Source organism: Mercurialis annua, linkage group LG4, assembly GCF_937616625.2.
Source record: "Mercurialis annua linkage group LG4, ddMerAnnu1.2, whole genome shotgun sequence".
NCBI classification, from domain to species: domain Eukaryota; kingdom Viridiplantae; phylum Streptophyta; class Magnoliopsida; order Malpighiales; family Euphorbiaceae; genus Mercurialis; species Mercurialis annua.
In genome coordinates, this window is record NC_065573.1 from 33847934 (window position 1) to 33871184 (window position 23251).

At 35.2% G+C, this 23251-nt stretch overlaps 5 protein-coding genes across 6 annotated transcripts; 1 reads left to right on the forward strand and 4 right to left on the reverse strand.

The window, feature by feature from the left end:
• Window positions 1-2420: 2420 nt before the first annotated feature.
• On the reverse strand, window positions 2421-5185 carry LOC126679434 (pentatricopeptide repeat-containing protein At5g39350). 2 transcript variants are annotated; one of them, XM_050374461.2, is made up of 3 exons: window positions 3046-5185; window positions 2870-2968; window positions 2421-2771 (listed from the first exon to the last, which is right to left on the reverse strand). In XM_050374461.2, exon 1 carries the CDS (start codon window positions 5111-5113, stop codon window positions 3122-3124), a length of 1992 nt encoding a protein of 663 aa, XP_050230418.1. In that variant the 5' UTR covers window positions 5114-5185; the 3' UTR covers window positions 2421-2771; window positions 2870-2968; window positions 3046-3121. The 2 variants fall into 2 exon arrangements, with proteins under 2 accessions (XP_050230418.1, XP_050230417.1); XM_050374460.2 differs by having other exon boundaries at window positions 2870-5185.
• A 1121-nt stretch (window positions 5186-6306) lies between these two features.
• On the reverse strand, window positions 6307-8181 carry LOC126679254 (BAG family molecular chaperone regulator 8, chloroplastic). Its single transcript, XM_050374243.2, has 2 exons — window positions 7471-8181; window positions 6307-7375 (listed from the first exon to the last, which is right to left on the reverse strand). Exons 1-2 carry the CDS (start codon window positions 8098-8100, stop codon window positions 6605-6607), a joined length of 1401 nt encoding a protein of 466 aa, XP_050230200.1. The 5' UTR covers window positions 8101-8181; the 3' UTR covers window positions 6307-6604.
• Window positions 8182-9269: 1088 nt separating this feature from the next.
• LOC126679473 (alpha-1,4 glucan phosphorylase L isozyme, chloroplastic/amyloplastic) lies at window positions 9270-17359 on the forward strand. Its single transcript, XM_050374513.2, has 15 exons — window positions 9270-9718; window positions 9788-10023; window positions 10108-10209; window positions 10462-10638; window positions 10766-11041; window positions 11316-11587; window positions 12741-12858; window positions 12941-13372; window positions 13492-13644; window positions 14143-14271; window positions 14678-14914; window positions 15804-15880; window positions 16072-16258; window positions 16523-16723; window positions 16935-17359. The coding sequence occupies exons 1-15, from the start codon at window positions 9478-9480 to the stop codon at window positions 17052-17054; spliced, it is 2958 nt and encodes a 985-aa protein (XP_050230470.1). The 5' UTR covers window positions 9270-9477; the 3' UTR covers window positions 17055-17359.
• A 155-nt stretch (window positions 17360-17514) lies between these two features.
• Window positions 17515-19941, reverse strand: LOC126679474 (uncharacterized). The gene is made up of 2 exons (XM_050374514.2): window positions 19520-19941; window positions 17515-18307 (listed from the first exon to the last, which is right to left on the reverse strand). Exons 1-2 carry the CDS (start codon window positions 19817-19819, stop codon window positions 17765-17767), a joined length of 843 nt encoding a protein of 280 aa, XP_050230471.1. The 5' UTR covers window positions 19820-19941; the 3' UTR covers window positions 17515-17764.
• Window positions 19942-21092: 1151 nt separating this feature from the next.
• LOC126676679 (uncharacterized) lies at window positions 21093-23251 on the reverse strand. The gene has a single exon (XM_050370944.2). The coding sequence runs from the start codon at window positions 23106-23108 to the stop codon at window positions 21417-21419; it is 1692 nt and encodes a 563-aa protein (XP_050226901.1). The 5' UTR covers window positions 23109-23251; the 3' UTR covers window positions 21093-21416.

A 23251-nucleotide genomic window follows, 5' to 3' on the forward strand; every position in this document is an offset into this window, starting at 1 on the left:
ATATATATATATATATATATATATATATATATATATATATATATATATATATATATATATATATATATATATATATATATATATATATGTGTGTGTACATTTCTTGATCCAAAAGATAAAAAATAATTATATTTATAAGAAATTAAAAATAGCCCGAAAATTATTTTTGATGATCTAACCTGAAATATATAATTTGCGCTGAAACATTGCATGATTCGCATATTTTCTATCAAAAGACTATCGAATTAAGCCAATTTGGTGATTTCAGCAACTTTTTTTTTGTTATAAAAGATACATCCTAATTTTAGTGTAGTTTTCAATTTCGCTACCTACAAACACAGTCTATTAATAAAATAAGGCTTAATCACCAAAAAAAAACCCCATCTTTTAGCCCCTTTTCAAATGTAATCTGACGTTGCAATTTTGTTAGTTGCACCCTAATTCGCACCTTTGGTTTTCAATTCCACCCTCAAGTATTAAATTAATCTCTTTTTCATTTGAAAAAAATTAAAATAAGTCATCCATTCCTAACTTTTTATGTGAAAAAGAATTCAAACGAGTAATTTATAAGTTTTTTATGAATTTTTTCCGAGTGAAAAAAGTCCAATTTGATTTTGAGGGTGGAATTGAAACCCAAAGGTGCGAATTAGGGTGTAACTGACAAAATTGCAACGTCAGGGTGCAACTGAAAAGGGGCTAAAAGGTGAGGTTTTTTTTGTTGATTAAGCCTAAAAATAAATACTCCATCATTCCATTTTATTTGTCAATTTTTCATTTTCACACATTAAATATATATTAAATATTAAAATTACAGTAATTTATACCCTGCCACCTTGCTTTGGAAAAACAATATAGTCAAATAGATAATTAATTTTACCCATTAATCTATATATTAAATTCATTAATGTTAAGAGTAAATAAAAAAAAATACTATCCAGTATACGTGTTTGCTAAGAGTATATGTTTTTGGAATATTAAAAAATGCAAAAAGTGACAACAAAAATGAGATGGAGGGAGTTTGTATGTATTCAAACCTTTATTTCTACCTTTAAAATTATATAAAAAAAAAAAAACGTTTACTGAATGAAAAATCATCGAGTCTCAGCAGAGTTACGATATATTTCCAGTAAGTTTGTCATCGGTAGGTGGATATTAATACAATTAAAACATAGAAAAACACAAAGGTCATGTTCATGAATTAAACACGAATTAAAAGTTTTTAATTATGATTAACATTCAGCGGAAGTTGGCTCATCATTATTTAAATCTACATCTCAGATATGAATTTTTAATAAATCCAAGCTAACTTCAACATCTCACATCACATATATCTAATTGTATATACAAGAATCAGAATATGAATATAAATCACTTAATACTAAAATTATATCTATATGGGAAGACTTCAAAATGTGTTAATAAAAAAAAAACCTGGCCCCATCAAAATAGTTAATGAAATAGAAAAAGACAAGACAAGAGAAAAGGCACATGAGCTGTAACTATGAGTTGGATACAATGGTTTAGAAACTCAAATCATTTGTGACTTGGATACCTTATTCTGCAGGCAGAGGTGCCAAACAATGCAAAATATAACACTTGGAGCTAGTGGTGTGCATTTGGTTCAAACCAAACCAAATTAATTTCGGATAGATTAGGATTTTTCTGTTTGATTTGTAGCTAAAGTGAACTGAATTTTTTTAACTTTCAAAACCAAATTTAATTGAACCGAAAAATCAAATATTTTATAACATCAAAACCGAACCATTTCAGTTTGGTTCGGTATTTTATTCCATTTGGATTTGCATACCCCTAGTTGGAGCATTATATGCCATTGCCAATGACATTAATACCAATCCTTTTATTACATGCTGTTCATTTGTCTATTTCTATTTGTTTGTCTATCAGACTCAAATTCTCTGGTCATATCTATCTAAAGAATAAGTTCAGAGTTCGAATCTCTGCATCCATCAACACTGTGCACTAAATCATTAAATTAAGACTTCACTTTCGATCATGTGGCATGCTAAGCAAGGTACAAAGTGCTGGTTCATGCTTAAATTATTGAATGGCACTTGACCTCATCAACCGCCAAGACTAGGTCTGTCTTGACGAGAAGTACAAAAGCACACCATTGACATTTTTTATTTAACTTGGTCAGTTTAAACTATATGACGTTAATAAAAGATTAAATAATCCAACAGGTACATAAATGTCAGACTAAGCATTAGGTAAGAACATCCCAATCAATTGTGTAAAAGAAACCATCCTTTTAAGGAGTCAATGTTGCTATATTTTGTTTAAACCAATAATCTGTTAACCCTAAGGTGCACTTCATGACATGACATTTATGCTTTTGTCAAATAACTGCAAGACAGTAGCATTGATCTTAATTTCAATATGCACACTACTCTACTATTAACTTGTTAAATAAGAAGGGGGAGTTTCATAAGTAGAGAAAATAGAGGAATAGTACTCAACATGCATTTGAATTTCATAAGTCTTCAAAAGACAGGCAGTAAAAAACACTTGTACTCATGATACGAAGTCAATGATGCAAGACTTACGTTGTGCTTTACATCGATTCTCTCGTATGAAGAAGTACAGTACCAACCAACCACCTCAGAAGATGGCTAATGCCTCTGTAATACGAGAATTGACGAGTTACTCCCGCTTAAAAGGCATATCATATGATCTATTTAATCTCTCCTGATCTTAGACACAGGATATCTGGACATTTTGAAACAATAACCATGCTTTCACTATAATAAGTCCTGTTTTCCAACAATATAAGAGAACAAAAGATAAGTAAGTAATGCAAATGTAGAAAATAGTTTGACAAAAAAATTGCTTTTGAACTGCCATGATGTACCTTTAATTCATCCGGCGAGTCATATGCTTAAGTTGGAACGGATGGCATTCCTTGTTAGACAGTTGGCAACCCACTTTAAGGTAACTCCTTTGCTTTAGTCTAAGGGGATTTCATATGCAAAATGTTAGCACTTAGCATCTGATGGCTATTATATGCCCTTCAATTAGGTGGCTTACCTTGGGTTTGGATGATGCATTTATCTTTACATGCATAAATTAGCAAGTTGACATGCATGTCTGTGTGATTTCCTCTTTATGTGTTTATGGCATCAATCAGACTCTGGGCAGGTGCTTTTCTTAAGCCTATGCAATCCATCATACGTCTCACATTTTCTGCATCTTTCCATCTTCCAACCGCAGAATAAAGTTTCGCCAGTAGTACATAGTTTCCAGTGTTCTCTGGCTCAAGATCAAATAGCCGTCTTGCTGCAACTTCTCCCAATTCAACATTTTCGTGTATTACACATGCACCAAGTAATGCTCCCCAAACTGAATGGCCAGGCATAAAAGGCATCGTTCTAATCATATCATAAGCTTCATCTAGTCGACCAGAACGACCAAGCAGATCAACAATGCAAGTGTAGTGATCCTCACGAGGGCTTGTTTTCAGGTCTAGGTGCATGAATTCAAGTAATTGCAAACCCTCATCTACCAAACCAGCATGACTACAGGCATGTAACACAGAAGTAAAAGTAATTTCATTTGGTTTCACCCCAGATTGAACCATTTGTCTGAAAAGTGAAACAGCAGTTTCACCATGTCCATGCATTCCATAACCAGATATTATAACACTCCATACAAAAATGTCCTTCACAGCTGAGGGGATATCATTAAAAATCTCATGAGCAGATTCTAGACTTCCACACTTTGAATATATATCGATTAGACATGTAGAAACTTCTATTACAGAGAGAAACCCAGACCTCGTTAGGTAACAATGCATATTCTTCGCTGGCAGAAGTTCAGCAAGAATAGCATACGCAGGAAGTAGACTATTGAATGTTGCACTATCTGGTTCAACTCCTTTTAATAGCATTTGCTTGAAAAGTCCTATAGCCTCAGTTGCAAGACCATTATGAATGCACCCGGAGAGCATTGCATTACAAGGTGATGTTCTCTTTACTGAAGCTCTTGTAAAGACTTTATAGCTAAGGTCAACACGATTGCATTTTGCGTACATATCAATCAATGAAGTTTCAACAATAACTTCTGAATCAAGATGTTGCCGCATTATCCAACCATGAAGACAACGGCCATCCCTCAAACTAACACAAGCTGAAAGAATCGAAGCTATGGTCACAGCATTGGGTCTTATTCTTTCCCTCTGCATGGTCCTACAGAGTGTCAATGCAGTTCTCACATCACCACTCAAAATATAACCATTAAGCAAGGAAGTCCAACTGATCACATCCCTTTCATCCATCCCATCAAAAACTACCCTCGCTTCATCCAAACTACCACATTTTGCGTACATATCAATCAATGCATTTCTTACTGCTATTTTATTACCTAAACCCTTCTCTTCCACCAGCACATGAACTCGTCTTCCCACCTCCAACTCCTTCAAATACCCGCAAGCAGGCAAAACAGAAACCACACTAGCACAATCAATCTCAACCCCTAATTCAACCATCTCATCAAAAACTATCAAAGATTTCTTTGCACATCCAATTTTATAATACCCACTAATCATACCATTCCAAGAAACCACACTCCTTTCTTTCATCCCATCAAAAACTCTCTCCGCCGCGTCCTTCTCTCCACAGCTCATATACATTGCCACTAAAGCATTATTCACAAACGTATTCGACGGGGGAATAGACACCACAGTTTTCCCATGAATTGCCTTACCCAACTCAGTCAATCCCAGTTCACTGCAAGCCTTAATAACGGCTGGGTAAGTGAAATTATCTGGGAGACAATCACCTGATTGAAGCATTTCAACAAACACATTAAGTGCATCAAAATAAAGCTTACTATTCATGTACATTGTTATCAAGTTGTTGTACAAGAGTACACTTGGATCGGGCAATTCGTCGAACAGTTTACGTGCGACGGGGATAGACCCACATTGCATATAGGACAGAGCGAGGGCTGATCGGAGATGGGTGGCCGTGGGGTCCAGTATGGAGAGAAGGGAAGCGGTGATAGTATTGGCATGGAGTTGTTTGGTTTTGGTAAGGCATTTAGTGGCTGCACAGTGTTTTAAAAGAGAAAGGTATTGGTTTCTTTTGGCGCCATTCATCAACTTCCGTCGAGGGAATCAAAAATGTTACTGTTTTGATATAGGTTTTATTACGTGTGAGATTTTCTGCTTTGAAAACGGACATTACGAGAAAGAGTTGCATGGGCTATGTCAGTTCGAAAGGCCTAGCCCACTGTGCCATATGCATATTTTAATAGCTAAAATCAATATAAATATTAAAAACATTATAACAAATTATTATTTAATTAATTGTGATTTGTATCTTTAAGTTATTTTTTTTAATATATTATACTACAGTTAATAAAAAATACACATAACACAGAACATAAAATTTTCAAATAGTAGTGTATTTTAGTATAATTAATGAAGTTATATGTAATATTTAATTATTTATGATTAAAAAATTCAAATAGCATAAGGTCTTGCTACATATTTAAATTGATTTTGTATCTTTAAGTGATTTTCTCTGGCGACGTTTTATGATCCTAGTATTTCTTTATTTCTTCCTCCCTCTTATTACAAACTACACTAACAAAAAATTACTCAAAAGCTCAAGGAATTGTGTTGCTTTTTGAGCCATTTACATTTTTTCCAGGAACCAGCTCTTTGATAGTTTATAGCTACTTTGATATGTGAAAATGTTTTTGTCTATCAAATGAAGAGCTCAAGACTTGTGTAGTCAGAGTAAACATTGGCATGTTGTCATTATTCAATAAAAAGATTGTATCTTGGAACAGTTCATCCCAACATCTAAATAGTTTTGTTGTGCTAATGAAGGGTCTTGTAGAGAAACACATAACATTGTGAAAGCTTATGGGAGCTTACCCATATTTAGTGGAGCAGGCGAACATAGCCGTCAAGAAAATGATACTTGCATGGAAAGGACTCAAACAAAGACAAAAAGCAAGCAGCAGAAGTTAGCACAAGAGAACAGTTTGCTGGTAAGTTGATCAGCGAGAAATCAGTCAATATGAAGTAGCAAGATTTTAAGCAAGCAGCTAACTGTAGTTACAAGAGTAAATCTAAACAAAGTATGTCAATGGTAAGCTCAATATAGTCAAATCCAGTGGATAACAAAATGTTTTGATGATAGGACTATGCATTTTGTGTCTTGAAAGTTGAAGCAGCAAATGCAACATTGTTTGGTTAATTTTTTGCAACAACACTACTATGGCATAAATATGTTGACAAAAATTACATAGGAAGATATGAAAAATTCAAACAAAGGAAAATGAAAAATCTATCACTAAACATAAAAAAGTTAGAAGGAAGCAAATTACACTCACAAATCTCTGCATAAATGCAGATAGGCCTACAATCAACTATGTCATTAACCATCGAAAAATACCACACCCGCCAACACTACACCTACATGAACAACTTATTAATCTAGAGGGAAAATGGGATTTTGAGAATCCATACAATTGGAAACTACCATCCCCGTCAACACTACCCCTACATGAAGAGAGCAGCTTATTGATCTAGTGGAAAAATGGGATTTTGAGAATCCATACACAAGAAATGCCCCTCCTATGTACCAATTTTCGCAGCCTTTCTGTTCTTCATCAAATCAGCTCTGACTTCCATCTTCACGGGCGTTGGAGCAGAGAAAACTATCTTCCCTTCTTGATCTTGGTAATTCCCATTAATTTTATAATACTCGAAGCCTCTAAAGTTACTAACAGGACTGCTCTCACTATCATTGCTCCGTGTAGACGCATGATTCTCTTCCCGAATAACTTCATCATTCTGAGTACCATTTCTCACTTCACGATCATCACTGGAATCACTCCTATCACTGAAATCACCGTCTCCGTTCAAAACAGACTCATGAGTATCACTGAAAACCCTACACACATTCCCATCCTCATCAAAGCTGACAAATTTCTTCACTCTAGGTTTACCACTACTTCTTTTCACCAAAATCCCATTTTTAACATTAGAAACCTTAACGCTTTCTTTGTCATCATCATTATCACCATCTCCATCTTCATCATCGTCAATGAATTGTTGAAAGCCTTCAAGCTCAACATCTTCGTCAACGTTCTCACAAGCCCTATAAATCCCACGAATCTTTTCAACTCTTTCCTTCAATTTTTCTACTATTTCCTTTTGATTTCGGCTTAAATCATCATTACCATTGTTCGAATTCAAAGCCCTGTTCCTAAAAATCCTCACATTTTTAACAGGTTTATATAAACTTTCACGCCTTCTACCGCCAAGCTCATCAATGAAATCCAAAAACCTCACTATAACTCTACTTATAGACCTTTTTCCATCTCTAATCATAGGATCACGACTCTAAAAACAAAAACCACAAACTAAAAATTAAAATTAAGATAAAAAAAAACTATAAAAATCAAACACAAAATGATACAGACAAGTTCAAGATATACCTGAACAGAGTCGAGTTTAAGCAGCAAGTCCGTGACTTTATGAGAAACAAGCGCATAATTAAAATGGGTTTTATTCAAAGCGGAAGATTTGAGAGCGTTGAAGGTGGATTTGATAAAAGCAAGCTCCTGGAGCTGACTTAGGGTTCTTGATCTACGAACAAGAAATGCACGAAAATGCGTTTGAATAACCTTAGCAGCTGCTTCTCTCAAAGAAAACGAGCCCTGAAAACGCTTATTAGAAGCAGAAAAATGGTGAAGAGAAGCCTCAAGCGTACTGATTCGTTGAAGAAGAGAAGAGAGTATATCTGGGTAGTCTTGTTCTTCAAATAGGTATTGAAAATTTATTCGTGGCGACTGAAAATGTGATATTTGGTGATGATTTTTATGGGCGTTAGGTTTGGTATTAGAGTGAGGAGAGTGAAAACTGGGTGTCTGCTGATTCTGGTGGTGCTGGAGAAGAGAGGCGAGAGAATGAAGAAGTGGGTCGATTGAGGAGTGTTGAGGTGGTGGTGGAGATGGGTGAATGCTGGAACGGCAAGTAGAGGGGCAGCAGCAGCACGTGGTGGTGGTAGGGGCGGCGGGGACAGGGTGGTGGTGGGAGGGATGGTGGTGGTGATGGAAAGAGGCCATTCTTTTGGGGTAGTGAGTGAGTGAGTGAGGGTTTTAAGAGGGAATGAATATAATTTTGGAATTTTTTGGTGATTGATATGCTTTATGGGTTGAAAAGCGGTTCGAGATTTGAGATTAAAGCTGTTAGATTGGATCAACTGATTCTTTTTTGTACCTATTGATTCATTATTGGTTGCCTGTATGGATTGTAGACCTGTAATGGTCGGATATAAGTCCGGTCCATGCAGACCCAGCCCACTTCCATCTGAATTTGATATTTTATCTTCATTTTAATAGATTTATTTTGAGTTAAAAAACAAACAGTATTTTGAGTTATTACATTCGTATTTTTATATGTGTATTTTAAATTTTGTCTATAGCTAAAACTATATACACACCCAAAAAATAGTGGCAGTACTTGTATAAATGCAATCTATGAACCGTATTTTTTTTCAAAAGTAGAGTGTATTGCAAGGTATAAATTACATATTATAATTTAAAGTAGATAAGACGTCATTATATTTTTATACATCGTTTATAAAGTTCGTCATGATGCTGCAGCTAACATTTATAGATTTTTTTTTTCAAACAGAATTCTAAATTTTCACATCTAGATTTTCTTTTTTCGTAATTTTTTTTATATTTTTCTTTCATCCAAATTTGAACTAAAAACGTTGAGATCTGAATTTTATATTTGTCACTAGATTAAATTGATTTTGAATTTTATATAAACGAGTTAGATCTATTTTATTTTTATTTCATATATATTATAATATATATATATATATATATTAAAAAATAATACTATAGTTCACAATGAATATATTTAGCTTTATATTAATTTATAAGTATATATACTGAATTAATTATATATTTATTTTCATTATTTAAGTTATCAATATATATATAAATAGGTATTTTCATTTTTATTTCACAAAATTTAATCATTAGTAAATTACTTTATTTATATTCCCACAAATCAAATTACTACAATGGACGATGAATATAACACACACGTGAGCACTTCCCAAATCCTACTCGCACTCCACTATAAACAACCACATTTTAAACTTCACAGAACTCCCATGTCCCCACCAATCAAAACCAATACCCATGATCCCAATCCCTTCAAATCTCCTCCTCATACAACAGAACCACGTGAAATCATTAGAAAATCAAAATGTGCACATCACTATCCACCGCAGACTACAAAAACCCAAAATCATTATAATAATGGCGGAGAGAAACCGCCATTTTCATAGCTGTGAAGTGAACAGATAGCAAAGTTGTTGCTATCTTTTTCTATTATTTTTTAGTTACACTTATCACTCACTCACTCTTTAATATACAGTACGACCGACTCATTATTGTTTGATCTCGTTGATTGATTGAGAGAGAATGGCGAGCAGTACTGCGACTGGTAGCTCACATTTCTCTTCAGTTTCGCGTGGGAGTAGTTTTAGCAGTTCTCCAGTTTCTAGATTTGTTTGTAGTAATCTGAGCTCGAAAAAGAGTAGCCAATGGAGATCCAATCTGTTATTCGTTCGAACTTTTAGGTCACGTTCTGTTTCGACGTCGTTTTGCGTCAAGAATGTCAGTGAGGCGACGACTAAAATCAAAGATCCACTCGCCGATGAAGGTGCGTGCGTCGATTAATACTGCTAACGTGCATTTGAATTGTTGATCTTAATTTTTTTTTCTGTTGCAGTGCCGAGTAATGGGAGTCTTACGACTCCAGATGCGTCGTCCATTGCGTCAAGTATCAAATACCATGCGGAATTCACACCGTTCTTTTCTCCTGAGAAATTTGACCTCCCAAAGGCTTACTTTGCTACTGCGCAGAGTGTTCGTGATGCTCTTATTATTAGTTGGAATGCCACGTATGAGTACTATGAGAAGTTGAATGTAAAGCAGGCTTATTATTTGTCTATGGAATTTCTCCAGGTTTATAGTCTTTGGCAAACTGATAAGCTATATAAATCATTGTCTACGAAACTGCTATTGTCTAAGAATGATGTATTTTTGCAGGGTAGAGCATTGCTCAATGCAGTTGGTAATTTGGAGCTGAATGGTGCTTATGCTGAGGCTTTGACCAAGCTTGGACACAATTTAGAAAACGTGGCTCGTCAGGTGACACTCTTGTTACTGCTATTTAATTTAGTTCTATCGCCGATTTTAGCTAGTAGTTTTACTATAGCATAATAAGGAGGTGCAGGGGTCAGCTCATTGTCGCTGTACCTGCTTTAAGCTTTCAGAATATGTTGGAATCAGTAATATACTAGTAGTTGCAGAAAAGAAATCTTAAATTTCTGTAACTGTCTGAATATTCCAATACAGATCTGATTACATTGTAGGACTAAATTTGTTGGTCAAATGTAATAGGAGCCTGATGCTGCTCTTGGAAATGGAGGTCTTGGGCGTCTTGCGTCCTGTTTTTTGGACTCTTTGGCTACATTAAACTATCCTGCGTGGGGTTATGGATTAAGATACAAGTATGGCTTATTTAAACAGCTTATTACAAAAGATGGCCAGGAGGAGGTTGCTGAAGATTGGCTTGAGGTATGTTTTCATTTTGTTCAATATCTCTTGCTTCAGGTGATTCCTTTGAATATTTCAAGTAAGTTCTAAACTTATTTTTGAGTTTTTGGCTCTGATTTTACTGGTCAATTCAATTTTTTTCTTGTAGATGGGCAATCCCTGGGAAATAGTGAGAAATGATGTTTCATATCCTATAAAGTTTTATGGCAATGTTGTTTCTGGATCAGATGGAAAGAAACACTGGACTGGTGGAGAAGACATAAAGGCTGTAGCATATGATGTCCCAATACCGGGATATAAAACTAAATCTACTATTAACCTGCGGCTCTGGTCAACTAAAGCTCCAGTTAATGATTTAGACTTGTCTGCTTTCAATGATGGGGAGCACACTAAAGCATATGAGGCCCTAGCGAATGCTGAAAAGGTAAGCATTTGCTACGTCCCATTCATTAATGAGTATTCAAATATTCACAATGATGCTGACTATTTTATGCATAGAAAAGATGTTACCTGGATGCATCTTAATATCTAATAATTAGATAACTTTGCTCCCTGATTGTGCACATTTTAGGTGCTGCAATCTGTATTCTGCATACTTGTAGCTCCCTTCTCTATTTTCTTTTTGTTCTTCAACTTCTCTTCTTGAAAGCAATATGAACTTGTAGGGTGATTAATACAATGCTTTCTCTTAACGACAGATTTGCTACACTCTCTACCCTGGGGATGATTCTTTGGAAGGCAAAATTCTTCGATTGAAGCAACAATATACCTTATGTTCAGCTTCTCTTCAAGATATCATTGCACGTTTTGAGAGAAGATCTGGATCCCTTGTAAATTGGGAAGAATTTCCTGAAAAAGTTGCTGTGCAGATGAATGATACTCACCCCACACTCTGCATCCCAGAGCTCATGAGAATTTTGATGGACTTGAAAGGTTTGAGCTGGAAGGAGGCCTGGAATATTACTCAAAGGTATTTTCTTACGTAGTTGTTTGCAAGTGCATTCATATAATGACTTCTTTTCATCCTTCTCTATTCCAGTTGGCTACATTGATCACAGAATTGTTTTCCTATGTAGTTTGTTGTAGAATATTTGCACCGTGAGTGGTTTATTATTGAAGTAATCGAGATACAATTAGGGAAGAGGTTGGATTTTGGGATGTTTCTTGAGCAATAGATCTTTACTGATAGCTGTACTGATACCAGTTTATGAGTGTGGTATGTATGAGTGAATTTAGGAGCCGTTGCTTTTGCTATGACAGAATGTCCCGGGCTTGAATTGAAGCTGCTATCGCTCCTTGTAATATACCCACTCTCTTCAGTCTCACACACACCACACAGAGTGGTTCAGACCAAAGTTTTTTATAGCAAATTGATGCAAGCATGCTCGAAAGTAAGACTTTATTTGGAATCTGCAGCCCAAGATTCCACTCATAGTCTCAGATTATAAGTGAAAAATGGCCTTTTCACTGGTCATTGATTTTGTATAGCGAGTTTCTTCTAAAAATTAGTATGATTTAGCTAATACTTCCACTGTGAAACAGCTGAGAGACGAGTCACAGTGATGAAATTTATAGCTCATCCTTCCTCTTCTATGAAGTTTCTTTTGGTTATCATCTTAATCCACTGTTTCAACTGATCGCAAGTTCTCAACAAAACAATAACATGCATAGAATTAGAAACTCATTTATGATCATTCATTATCAGCTTTTTGTTCCTTTTCTTGTACTGCCTGTTGGTCTTTTTCTTATCTCCATAGTCTAATCTGCCTTTCTTTTTTAACTCATTATTTTACATGATATGAAAATTATAAAATTTTGGAATTGGATGTGAATGTCGATAAAGTTTCTTTTTCTTATCTATTTTTTTAATCTAGCACTTTTTCTCTGCCAGGATTTTTTTTATTTGTTCTACCTGTCTCTAATTCTTAGTTCAGATTTACTCATGATTGAGTTGCAGTAGAAAATAGGTAAATAAATGCAGGGGAATCCCAATTTTTTTTTTTTTTATCTAAAAAAATTTACACTGCTTTTTATAATTATTTCACAATTGTAAACACCTCTATGAAGTTTAGCGTCAAGTTTTAATGGGACGTCACATCACATTCTGTTAATTAATGTACCAGAACCGTGGCATACACAAACCACACTGTTCTACCAGAAGCATTAGAAAAATGGAGTCTGGAGCTTATGCAGAAACTGCTACCACGGCATGTTGAGATCATAGAATTGATTGATGAAGAGGTAAGGCTGGATTTGTTGAATGATTCGTTAATTATTTGGTATGTTCAGCGTGATTCTAATTTCCGCCTTCCATATATTACAGCTTGTATCCACTATTGTATCTGAGTATGGTAGAGAAGATCCCGACTTGTTGGAGATAAAACTTAAGGAAATGAGAATATTGGAAAATGTAGATCTGCCCGAAGCTTTTGCAGATATAATTGTTAAACCCAAGGAAAGCTCTGTTCCTTCTCTCACTGAAAACTCTGAAAATTCTGATGAAGAAATTAAGCTAGTTGATGAAGGGGATGAACATGATAGCAACTCAGATATCAAAACTGAAACTGAAAGCACGAATGACCTGGAAAACAAAGACACTCATAAGAAGGAAACGGTAGTGGTGGAACCAGCACCAAAACCGCCAAAGATGGTTCGTATGGCTAATCTCTGCATTGTGGGCGGTCATGCAGTGAATGGAGTTGCTGAGATACATAGTGAAATAGTGAAGGACGAAGTGTTTAATGCATTTTATAAGGTGAATCCTGCTTCGAGAAAATGCATCTTTAATGAAGCCTTGGAACTGTGGCATTTAAGTGACTCTTTAAATTAGGTTCAAATGCTTGAATTTTTACCTTTCTACTCTTTTATTGGCAGATGTGGCCTAAGAAGTTTCAAAATAAAACAAATGGAGTTACGCCAAGAAGATGGATCCGATTCTGCAATCCAGATTTGAGTAAAATTATCACCAAGTGGACTGGCTCTGAAGACTGGGTTTTAAATACTGAAAAGCTGGCCGAGCTGAGCAAGGTAATCCACAGGATGTTTATGAATCTCTATCAATTCGGTTCAATATGCATGATCAGCTTTAAGATTTATTACTCAAAACATCCTTTGTTATCTGTTAATTGTATTTATGCTGTCGTAAACTTTAGTGTTTTGGTGAGTCACTTTAATATGAGCACCTGTGAAACTTAAATCAAGTTTTGATATGAATGTGCACCTTGAGGAGTCTGCAACTCTCGGTTTGCCATTGAGAAAAAGTACGGGAATTGCTTAGGACTTGCAGTATGCCATGAATAGACGAATACATTTCATGCCTAATAAAGTTTATTGATCGCTTCCAAATTTTATCATTTTGGTATTTCAAAATAATTTCAAGTTGCCAACAATTATAGATTAAAATTACACAAAAATCAGGTTGCTTGATGCCATTAATACTTGTTAAATTTTTTGTTTAATAATTAACAGTGCCTGTTTTTATCAGTGTTTTCAATTTTACCTGATTGTCATGCTACTTTTATGTAGTTCGCTGATAACGAGGATCTCCAAAACGAATGGAGGGCAGCTAAAAGAACTAATAAGATGAAGGTTGTGGAATTGATCAGAGAAAGAACAGGGTATTCTGTCAGTCCCGATGCGATGTTTGATATCCAGGTAACATTATTGAGTTTCTCCTAAGAGTATGGTAATATAAAGCATCATGAACTTCAGAATGCATAAGAAAAGAGCTTACTTGGTGCACAAAGTGCTCCCCGGCCATTGTGGTGGCAGGGGGAGGGTGGGCGCATTTGTATGCAGCCTTACCTTGCAGTTTTCTGAGGAGGCTGTTTTCTTGACTCGCACCTGTAACCAAAGAAGCAGCTTTACCATGACCTACATCATACACTTCAAAACCCATATGAAAATGCAAGAAATATCACTAAAGAAGTTTCCCTTTATAAAAAGATGAAAGAAATGATGAGAATGGATTGAAAAATAATTAGGAATGATATTGTTTTTTCTTTTGTTCGTCTTTTCAATTTGCAATTTCATTATCGTTAATGAGAAGTGTTGTCATCAGGTGAAGCGTATTCATGAGTACAAGCGTCAGCTGATGAATATATTAGGAATTGTTTACCGGTACAAGAAGATGAAAGAAATGAGTTCTGCAGAAAGGAAAAAACTGTATGTACCAAGAGTTTGTATATTTGGGGGAAAAGCATTTGCTACATATTTGCAAGCCAAGAGAATTGTGAAACTGATTACAGATGTTGGGGCCACAGTTAATCATGACCCTGAAATAGGTGATTTACTTAAGGTATGGCTTTAAAACTTCATTTTAGAAACCTCATGGAAAGCCATTTTATGCTCGTGTTTTGCTACTATACTGCAGTATTATGATGCCGATGATGTGAATGATAGTTTTCATTAAAAAAAAAAGTCCTACAAGTATTCTGGTTTACTTGACCTGATTGAAATGTAGCCATAACCAAAGTGAAATGGATGAAAAAAATTAAAATAAAGGACCCCAACAAAATGAGGAGCAAAGTCTTTTAAGTTTAACTATAAGTACTGTGGTTTACTTGACCTGATTGAAATGTAGCCATAAACAATGCAAATGGATGAAAACAAACAAAATAGAGGACCCCAACAAGATTAGGAGTGGTATTGGGCGCTATTGTGATTCAGTTACTATTGTCAGATAACTTGTGTTGTGGCTGACTTTTAATTTAAGTGTACTGCCTAAATGAGCCAGTAGATATCCTGAATTATTATCAGCTCACCTGTTTACCAGTTTGCCAGGGGTGGCTTTTTTGATAACATATGGGATGAATCTGAATATCTTAGTTCATATTATGTCAGCTAAATATGTTCTGAACTTCTGATCAAACAACATACTGTATATTTTGAGATGAGAACAATATACTTCCAACAATTCATCTTTTTAAGTGACCTTTTCTGTCAATTTGTTGATCGGACTACAATCTCTTTGGATGGCCATGGATAGTGGTGGAGTCAGTTTCATCTCTGCTTATGTATGGAAATTTGGGGTTATTTTTCCAAGTTCTTATCGATTTCCGAAACATCAAATTCAAATGCTTTTTCACCCTTTAATTGTAAATTTATTTAAGAGTTAAGATCATTTGTATTGGTTTCATTGTATCATCAAACATAATTATTGTAATTCTTTTCTTCTTCAATTTTAGGTTGTTATTGTCCCAGACTATAATGTCAGTGTAGCTGAATTGCTTATTCCCGCAAGTGAGCTCTCCCAGCATATCAGGTATATCTATTTAAGCAGAATGCGGCTATTTATTTGCCATAGTTAGATTTTCTTCTGGCTGATATGCTATGGGAATGGTTCCCAAAGTGTGTTTCGTTGATATTTGGATTAGATAGTTCTCTCAGAAGTTATAGGCTACATGATTGTAGAGATCTTTCATGGTGCTAACATTTGTCTCCTTCATCTTGCAGTACTGCGGGGATGGAAGCCAGTGGTACCAGTAACATGAAGTTTTCCATGAACGGTTGTGTCCTGATAGGGACCTTAGATGGGGCCAATGTAGAAATACGGCGGGAAGTTGGAGAAGACAACTTCTTCCTCTTTGGTGCTAAAGCTCATGAAATCGCTGGGCTGAGGAAAGAAAGAGCCGAGGGGAAGGTATGCCTACTAAACCAAATTGCTATCTTTGCATTCATGTTTTGATTAAAGTTCCCGGCATTGACGATTCAGTGGAATGGAATGCTTTCAGAATGAGCAATATGCTAGGATATACGAAACAAGAGCATCTTTACATGTATTGAAATGTTTGTAGCAGTTACTAGTACTACTACTAATAGAAGACGAAGAAGTAATTATTGTTTCCATGTAGCATTTTGTTTTCAGATTGTTAACGGTTTAATCTCTGTATTACTCTCAATATAGTTTGTTCCGGACCCGCGTTTTGAAGAAGTAAAGGAATATATCAAAAGTGGTGTTTTTGGGTCATACAACTATGATGAACTAATGGGATCCTTAGAAGGAAATGAAGGTTTTGGTCGTGGTGATTATTTCTTAGTTGGCAAGGACTTCCCCAGCTATTTAGAATGCCAAGAGGAAGTAGATGAAGCTTACAGGGACCAAAAGGTAACATTTACGGAACCATCTCTTAGTTGTTGAACCACAAAAACATTCTCGATTTCTTTTGCTTATCTGTTATGTCCACATGAAATGTTTTTGCTTTTCTATCATGTTTATTCAATTTCTTTCACAGATTATTCACAATTGTTTTTTCTTTTGTCCAATAAGTTGTAAATTTATTTGTTAGGGTGTTACTGATATTTGTCATTGGTGGCAGGGATGGACCAAAATGTCAATCATGAATACAGCAGGTTCACACTACTTCAGCAGCGACAGAACAATCCACGAATATGCCCGAGATATTTGGAATATTCAACCCGTTGCATTGCCAGAGTAACCTCTGCAGTTGCAGTATAGAGTCAGTGATGCCACAAGCTACTGGATTAGTATGGGAATATCATCAAGCTGTAATTTTAATTTGCTTTTTATGTAAAGGAAGTATCCAAAATAAATGCAGATCAACTGATCGAGTGAGAACTGAAAAAAAATAACAGAGAATAAGTAGAAGTAGAGCTCCCATTTTCCTTGGGTATAATAAAGAAATGAATAGATTTTAAAATCTCATTCATTCATTATAATGTCTTGAACTTAAATCAATTTTTGTTATTTAGTTAAGTTGAAATAAAATTACTGATTTTTCAATGATAGCCTTTGAACAAATCTGCTTTTATTTTTGAGTTCACTTGTTCACAGCACTGATGGTTATGGATATCTAAAGCATATACATGATCTACAAACACAAAAAGCAAAAAGATATTAACACAATGCCAAAGCAATGATATAGATCATGTTCATAAATTCTAATGCCACAATTATTGAGAATTAAGATTATCAAGAAAGTTAGAAACACCAGGGTTATGAAGAATATGCCTCAATTCTATGTACAGATAACTCCGTAAACATTCCACATAAAAATCTAACCTCTAATGCAATATCAGTGCAAAACAGGTAACATCTTCCCAATTTTATGGATGCTGCAATGATCAAATTCACTCAAAATAAGTGCTAGATCTCCCAACTATTTGTTTCCAAGAACTTTACGTTGATTTAAATGGCAGCAGCAACGGTTATTCCCTGTTTCTTCAGCATCAAAGCATGCTTGCGTCCAGCAAGATGATAATTATATACACTCTCGCTATTGCACACCACATTACAAACTGCACACACTCTAACAGCCTCTTGAGCCGCCCCACCTTCAACAATTTTTCTTCTCTTTGTCTCCAGATCTTCTAATGCGGCTGCTTTCTTTTTATTCTTCTGTCCGCTGCCAGTTTTGCTCTTCTCAGGGTTTGGCTGTGGCCCAATTAGTGGATTCTGTATCTCAACTGAAGCACTGGACAAAATAGCAGCTACCCGTAATTTCTCCAAGTTGTTCTTGTGTTTCTTTCCTAATTTATGCTGGTCGAGTACTTCATTGCTGTTACAATCCACCTTACAAACTTCACAATGTGCAGATTGAACGACCTTCGTTTTCTTTAGCTTCTTCAAAGTACCATTCCCCTGAGTCTGAAATGTAAAGTTAGGCAACAATGTCAACCCTGGTTGTGCTATAGCCAACTGTTGCATCCCATCTTGAGGTACCATAACATTCTGCAGATACAAGCAGAAATTAAATATGATGACAGATACATAAAATGGAGTGAAGATACTATATAAACTAAAAATAAAAAGGGGAAGAAAATGTGACGATCTTTATTTTTCTCTTTTCCTATTTTTGCAACTATAGGTGCCTTGTGTTGCAGTTCAAAAAAAAGATGTTTGGTGCTAGATACACAGCCAAAAATGTGAGGCTAAATCTCGAACGTGATCTTAAAAATGTAATAACAATAATATCTGCATCATATTCCAAAATGAACAGTTTGCAACTGATTCAAAATTACAAATTAATGGAGTGCGCTATATGAATCATTTTTTCTTCTTACCTTTCTAAAGAACAAGCTTAGTTAATGGTAGCTATTAGCTGTTTCTGTATTATGTCAAACTTATTCTACTGACGACATCATTTCTAGTTTAGATCCATCCTCTTTCTTCCCCTAGCAACTACTCTGCTCGTGTGGCAAGTTATATTCTTTGTAGATCTAAGTTAGTAACCTTACATAAAAAAAACTTCCATCATATATTCTCAATCCATAAGCTATTCAACTTCCTAAACTAATGTCTTGTATCCAGCCCATTCCCTGTGTTATAATACACCCATATCACCTATCAAGTGTACACACATTATAAAACCTTCCAAAAAATAAAATTGGATACACAGGCAAATAAAAATGTCCAAATATAAGAAAAAAAAACAAATAGTTTCGACACAAAATTTGGAAGTTCTATTTGTGTTTAAAGAAAAGCCTATTTAAATTATAAAAGAAGCAATATCTCTTTGAAATTTAAGGTCTTGTTAAACAAACAAGACGCACATGGATTGACAGGCTAATAGATATTTTATGTAAGGACGCACAAAACTGCATGGAATAAATATAAAATATACTCAATTAAGAGACATTTTTACAATAAGATTTAGAACATGATCACATGCAAATCTATTCTCACCGAGGTTGACCAAAGGTATAGTAACAAAAACATGGCCTAATCAGTGAGTCATTCAACGAACTTATGAATCCAATGTACAATTAAACCTGAATTAGTTCAACTGGCAAATTTATTTTGAATTGAACATTAACAAAATTAAATGTTACATTGACAAAGGGCAATAATATTTCAAACAGCTAAATTATCATTTCCTTTTTTATCTTTCGATCAAATAATACGGAAATGGCAATGCAAAGTAATAGAAGACGAACCACTTACAAGAGCGGCTCCATATGCAGCCGGGTCGAACCCGTATTGGCGTACGGCCTCTTTAGCATCCCAATTCTGCAAATTAGGATCCAAATAATAGGCAGAAGCAGACGTATCGAGTGGGGCGTATGACAATGCGTGTCCTTGTTGTTGTTGTTGCTGTAAGGGAGGCTGGTAGGAGTCGACCCCTGGTGGTCGGGGCTCTTCGGGGGCGGCGGCAGTTGGTTGGACATAGTAAGAATAATTGGAAGGGTAATATGCGTCGGTAGTTTGTGGCGGTGGCGGGTTGGAACTAGGGTTTGGATTCATTTAGGGATTTAATTTTTACATATAAATTGATTCTGATTTCTTGTTCAGGGAGAATTATTCTGTTTGTTTCAATTGTCAGTTGACCAATACAGACACTGTTCTAGCCAGTCGGGTTTTTACATATTGAGCCCATTTTCTTATTTGATTATTTTTCATCTTATTTATGCATATATTTATTTTGATGATTTTTATTAATTAATGCTTCTTTTATATAATTAAAATCAATCAAATTAATTTTATTGTTGGTTATAATAACCTTTCTACATTAAATATAATATATGATTATTATTTATAAAGTTAGAGACTTCCAAGTATTTGAAAAATTATTTGAAACTCTTAAACTAAAAAATGAAGAGTAAAGTGTTAATTTAGTTTCTGATTCGGAGTTGGATAACTCATTGTCCACCATTCTAACCAATTCAAGACAAAGTTATCAATAAATCAATTAAGAGCAAAACTATATAATATGAACTACATAGGAACGGTATGATTTAATTTTTTTAAAATTGACCTAAAAATCGAAACATTGTTTTTGAATGATCAAAATGACTGATAATAAATTATTTGCTCCGAAGTTACAAGTTCATGTGATGAATCGATCATTTATTCAAAAGTACATATATTCAAAGTGTAAAATAAGCTCCATGCCTAATTTATTCTTTTTCTAATTACAAGACTCACGATACTTCTTTTACCTATCGGTAAAAAAAAATGTTATTTCGTCATTTTCGGTTTCGAACATTTTTCATTTTCACATTTCTGTTTCCGAACCTGAAGTAGTGAACCCCTATGTTCAAGACATATGATAATTGCAGAAGAAGATCTGGAAAGCATGTGGCTTGTGATTAGAGTAAAGTGTCACTTCAGAATCAGTCAAAAAGTGGGCACTGAAAGCCATCTACCTATTTAGCATTGCTCTACAAGTAATCTATTTTTGCCATTAATCACTTATCAGTTGCAATGACACCAACCTTTAGCCTAATACATTCATTAAAAGATTATTATTCTTCAAGCTTGATATGCTGTCACTGCATTAGAATACTTATACCATGTTCATTCTTAGCTTTGATTCTATGCTGTAGCCAGTAGGCATGTAATTCTTCAGCATTTCGTTATCATTTTCGAAAACGCTTCTAAAACTCATAAGATTCCACAATATCGACATAGACAGCAAAGGTGTAGCACGTCAATCGATACCGATATTCAAGACTGAAAACTTACTGAGATTAAGACTCAACAATAGAGAACAATTTAAAAGACAAAAGATAAGAGTGTTATATTGCAACTTGTTTTGAACCCTTTACAAAAGTATGAGAAACCAGATGAAGAACAAAATTTCTGTTTCCTCTTCCTAATGATATATATGCCTGTAAGAACACTAACTTGCAAAAATAAGACCAAATAATTCCTATTTCAGTATCAAAATTCTAAAGTATTTCAACAATGTGGTCCTCAAAAGTTCTAAAGTTTATTTCTATAATAAACTTGTAAGCTATGAGCCTATGAGCAGTAACTTGAAGATCAATCACCATATTCTGCAGTAACTTGAATATCAAATTCACAATGTTCTGCAGTAACTTGAACAGCACAAATTGCCTTAGGTAGCAACAACATCAAGTAATGTCTCATGCTTGTAGCTGTTTCTCGGCCAACACGACTTGAACCCAGCTTCAGTATTGGCTATCATAGTGTCAACCATGACAGGGAGGTTAAGATCAAATGCAACACCAGCATATGAATCAGGAACTTCTTGTTGGATTTCCATATTCTGCTCGTCTTTGAATTTAACAACATGAGTCCGCTTGTGACCCCCTAAAGCTTGGCCTGAAGCAAAAAACTTAAAGCAGATGAGGCATTTATGCTTCTTCCTCTTCTTTAACACATTTTCTGTATTACTCATTCCATTCTCATCCTCCTCCATTGTAATGCTATCAAGCTTGTCAATCTCAGTGTTAGCCTGGCAGTGATCAATCTTAAGCGCAGCACAGCTTTTTCTGGTTCTGTGCAGTGTTTGGTGTCCACCAAGTGACTGATGAGTGGGAAATAACTTGTTGCAGATTTTGCACTGAAATTGACTCTTCTTCTTAGAATCATCCAAATCTGAACCAGAATTTATGGTTTCAGAATCACAAGAATCAAAATCAGCATCATTGCTTGGATTAGTATCAAGATCCAATCCAATTTTATCCCTGTAAATTTGGCTTGAATCTGATTTAGTATCCACTTCATCATGGATTCCCTTGTTTATCTCTGTATCACACAGCACTAATCCAGATTCACCATCCACTTCAGGCCTAGTGGAATCAACTGGCTGGTAAAAACTCTCAATGGGAAGCTCCAATTGAATCTTCTTTTTCTCAATTCCCATACTACAATCACAATCACTACAAGAATTAAACATCTCAACTCTCGGCTTCTTCTTCTTGACTAGCTCATCATCATAACCGTCGTTGGCGAAAACATCAGCTCCATTCTTATTACTCCCAACACTCTTATTTCCACACAAAGATTTAGCCTCAAATGACAAAGAAACAGCATCAAAAGACTCACTCGCAATTGTCTTAGTTTCAGACAAAGATTTAGCCTCAAATGACAAAGAATCATCATAATCTAAAGACTTATCAACAGATTTAAACTCACCCAATTCACATTCACCTCTAGATAACATCAACAAAACCATAGCCACTTCCTCATCTTCATTCTCAATGTCAAAACCAGATTCATATTCATTCAAGCTAGAAAATGAAGCATTAGGGGAAAAAACCTTGTACCTTTTTCGATCAGACCTCTTCCTTCTCACAAGATTCACAGTCTTAGAATTTATTACAACCAAGTTAGGCATTGAGCTAGTTCTTGATTCTTGAGAAAGCTTACTCTTTAAGGAATGCAACCTCATATGACCAGTTAGAGATCTCACTGTCTTGAACCATTTTCCACATTCTTTGCAGCAAATTCTGCTCCTTTCTTCTGCTGAATGATGCCTCATATGACCATGAAGAGATCTCGGAGACTCAAATTGTTTGCCACAGATTCTACATTCCACACGATCTTGAACTGAAAACACACAATTATCATCATTCAAGACTGAAGATTTCCAGGATTTCTTGGGGTTATCTCTTAGCCCATAAGAACCTTCACTGCCCATATTATTCTTTTCAAGATTTTCATCTTCTTGAACTGAATCTTTAACACTATGAGCTCTCATGTGACCACCCAATATTCTACCACTCATGAAGCTCTTGTTACACAATTTGCAGACATGCTGCTTCTTTTCTTGATCTTGCTCCATTTTAATATACTTCTCCACTCACCTGATCAAACAAAAGTAACCCAGATAAGTACACCAAGAAAAGCCTCAAACTTTCCAAGAAAATGCAAGAAAGTTTTACACACATTCCCTGGAAACAAACAAACGCAAGAAAGTTCAAGAAA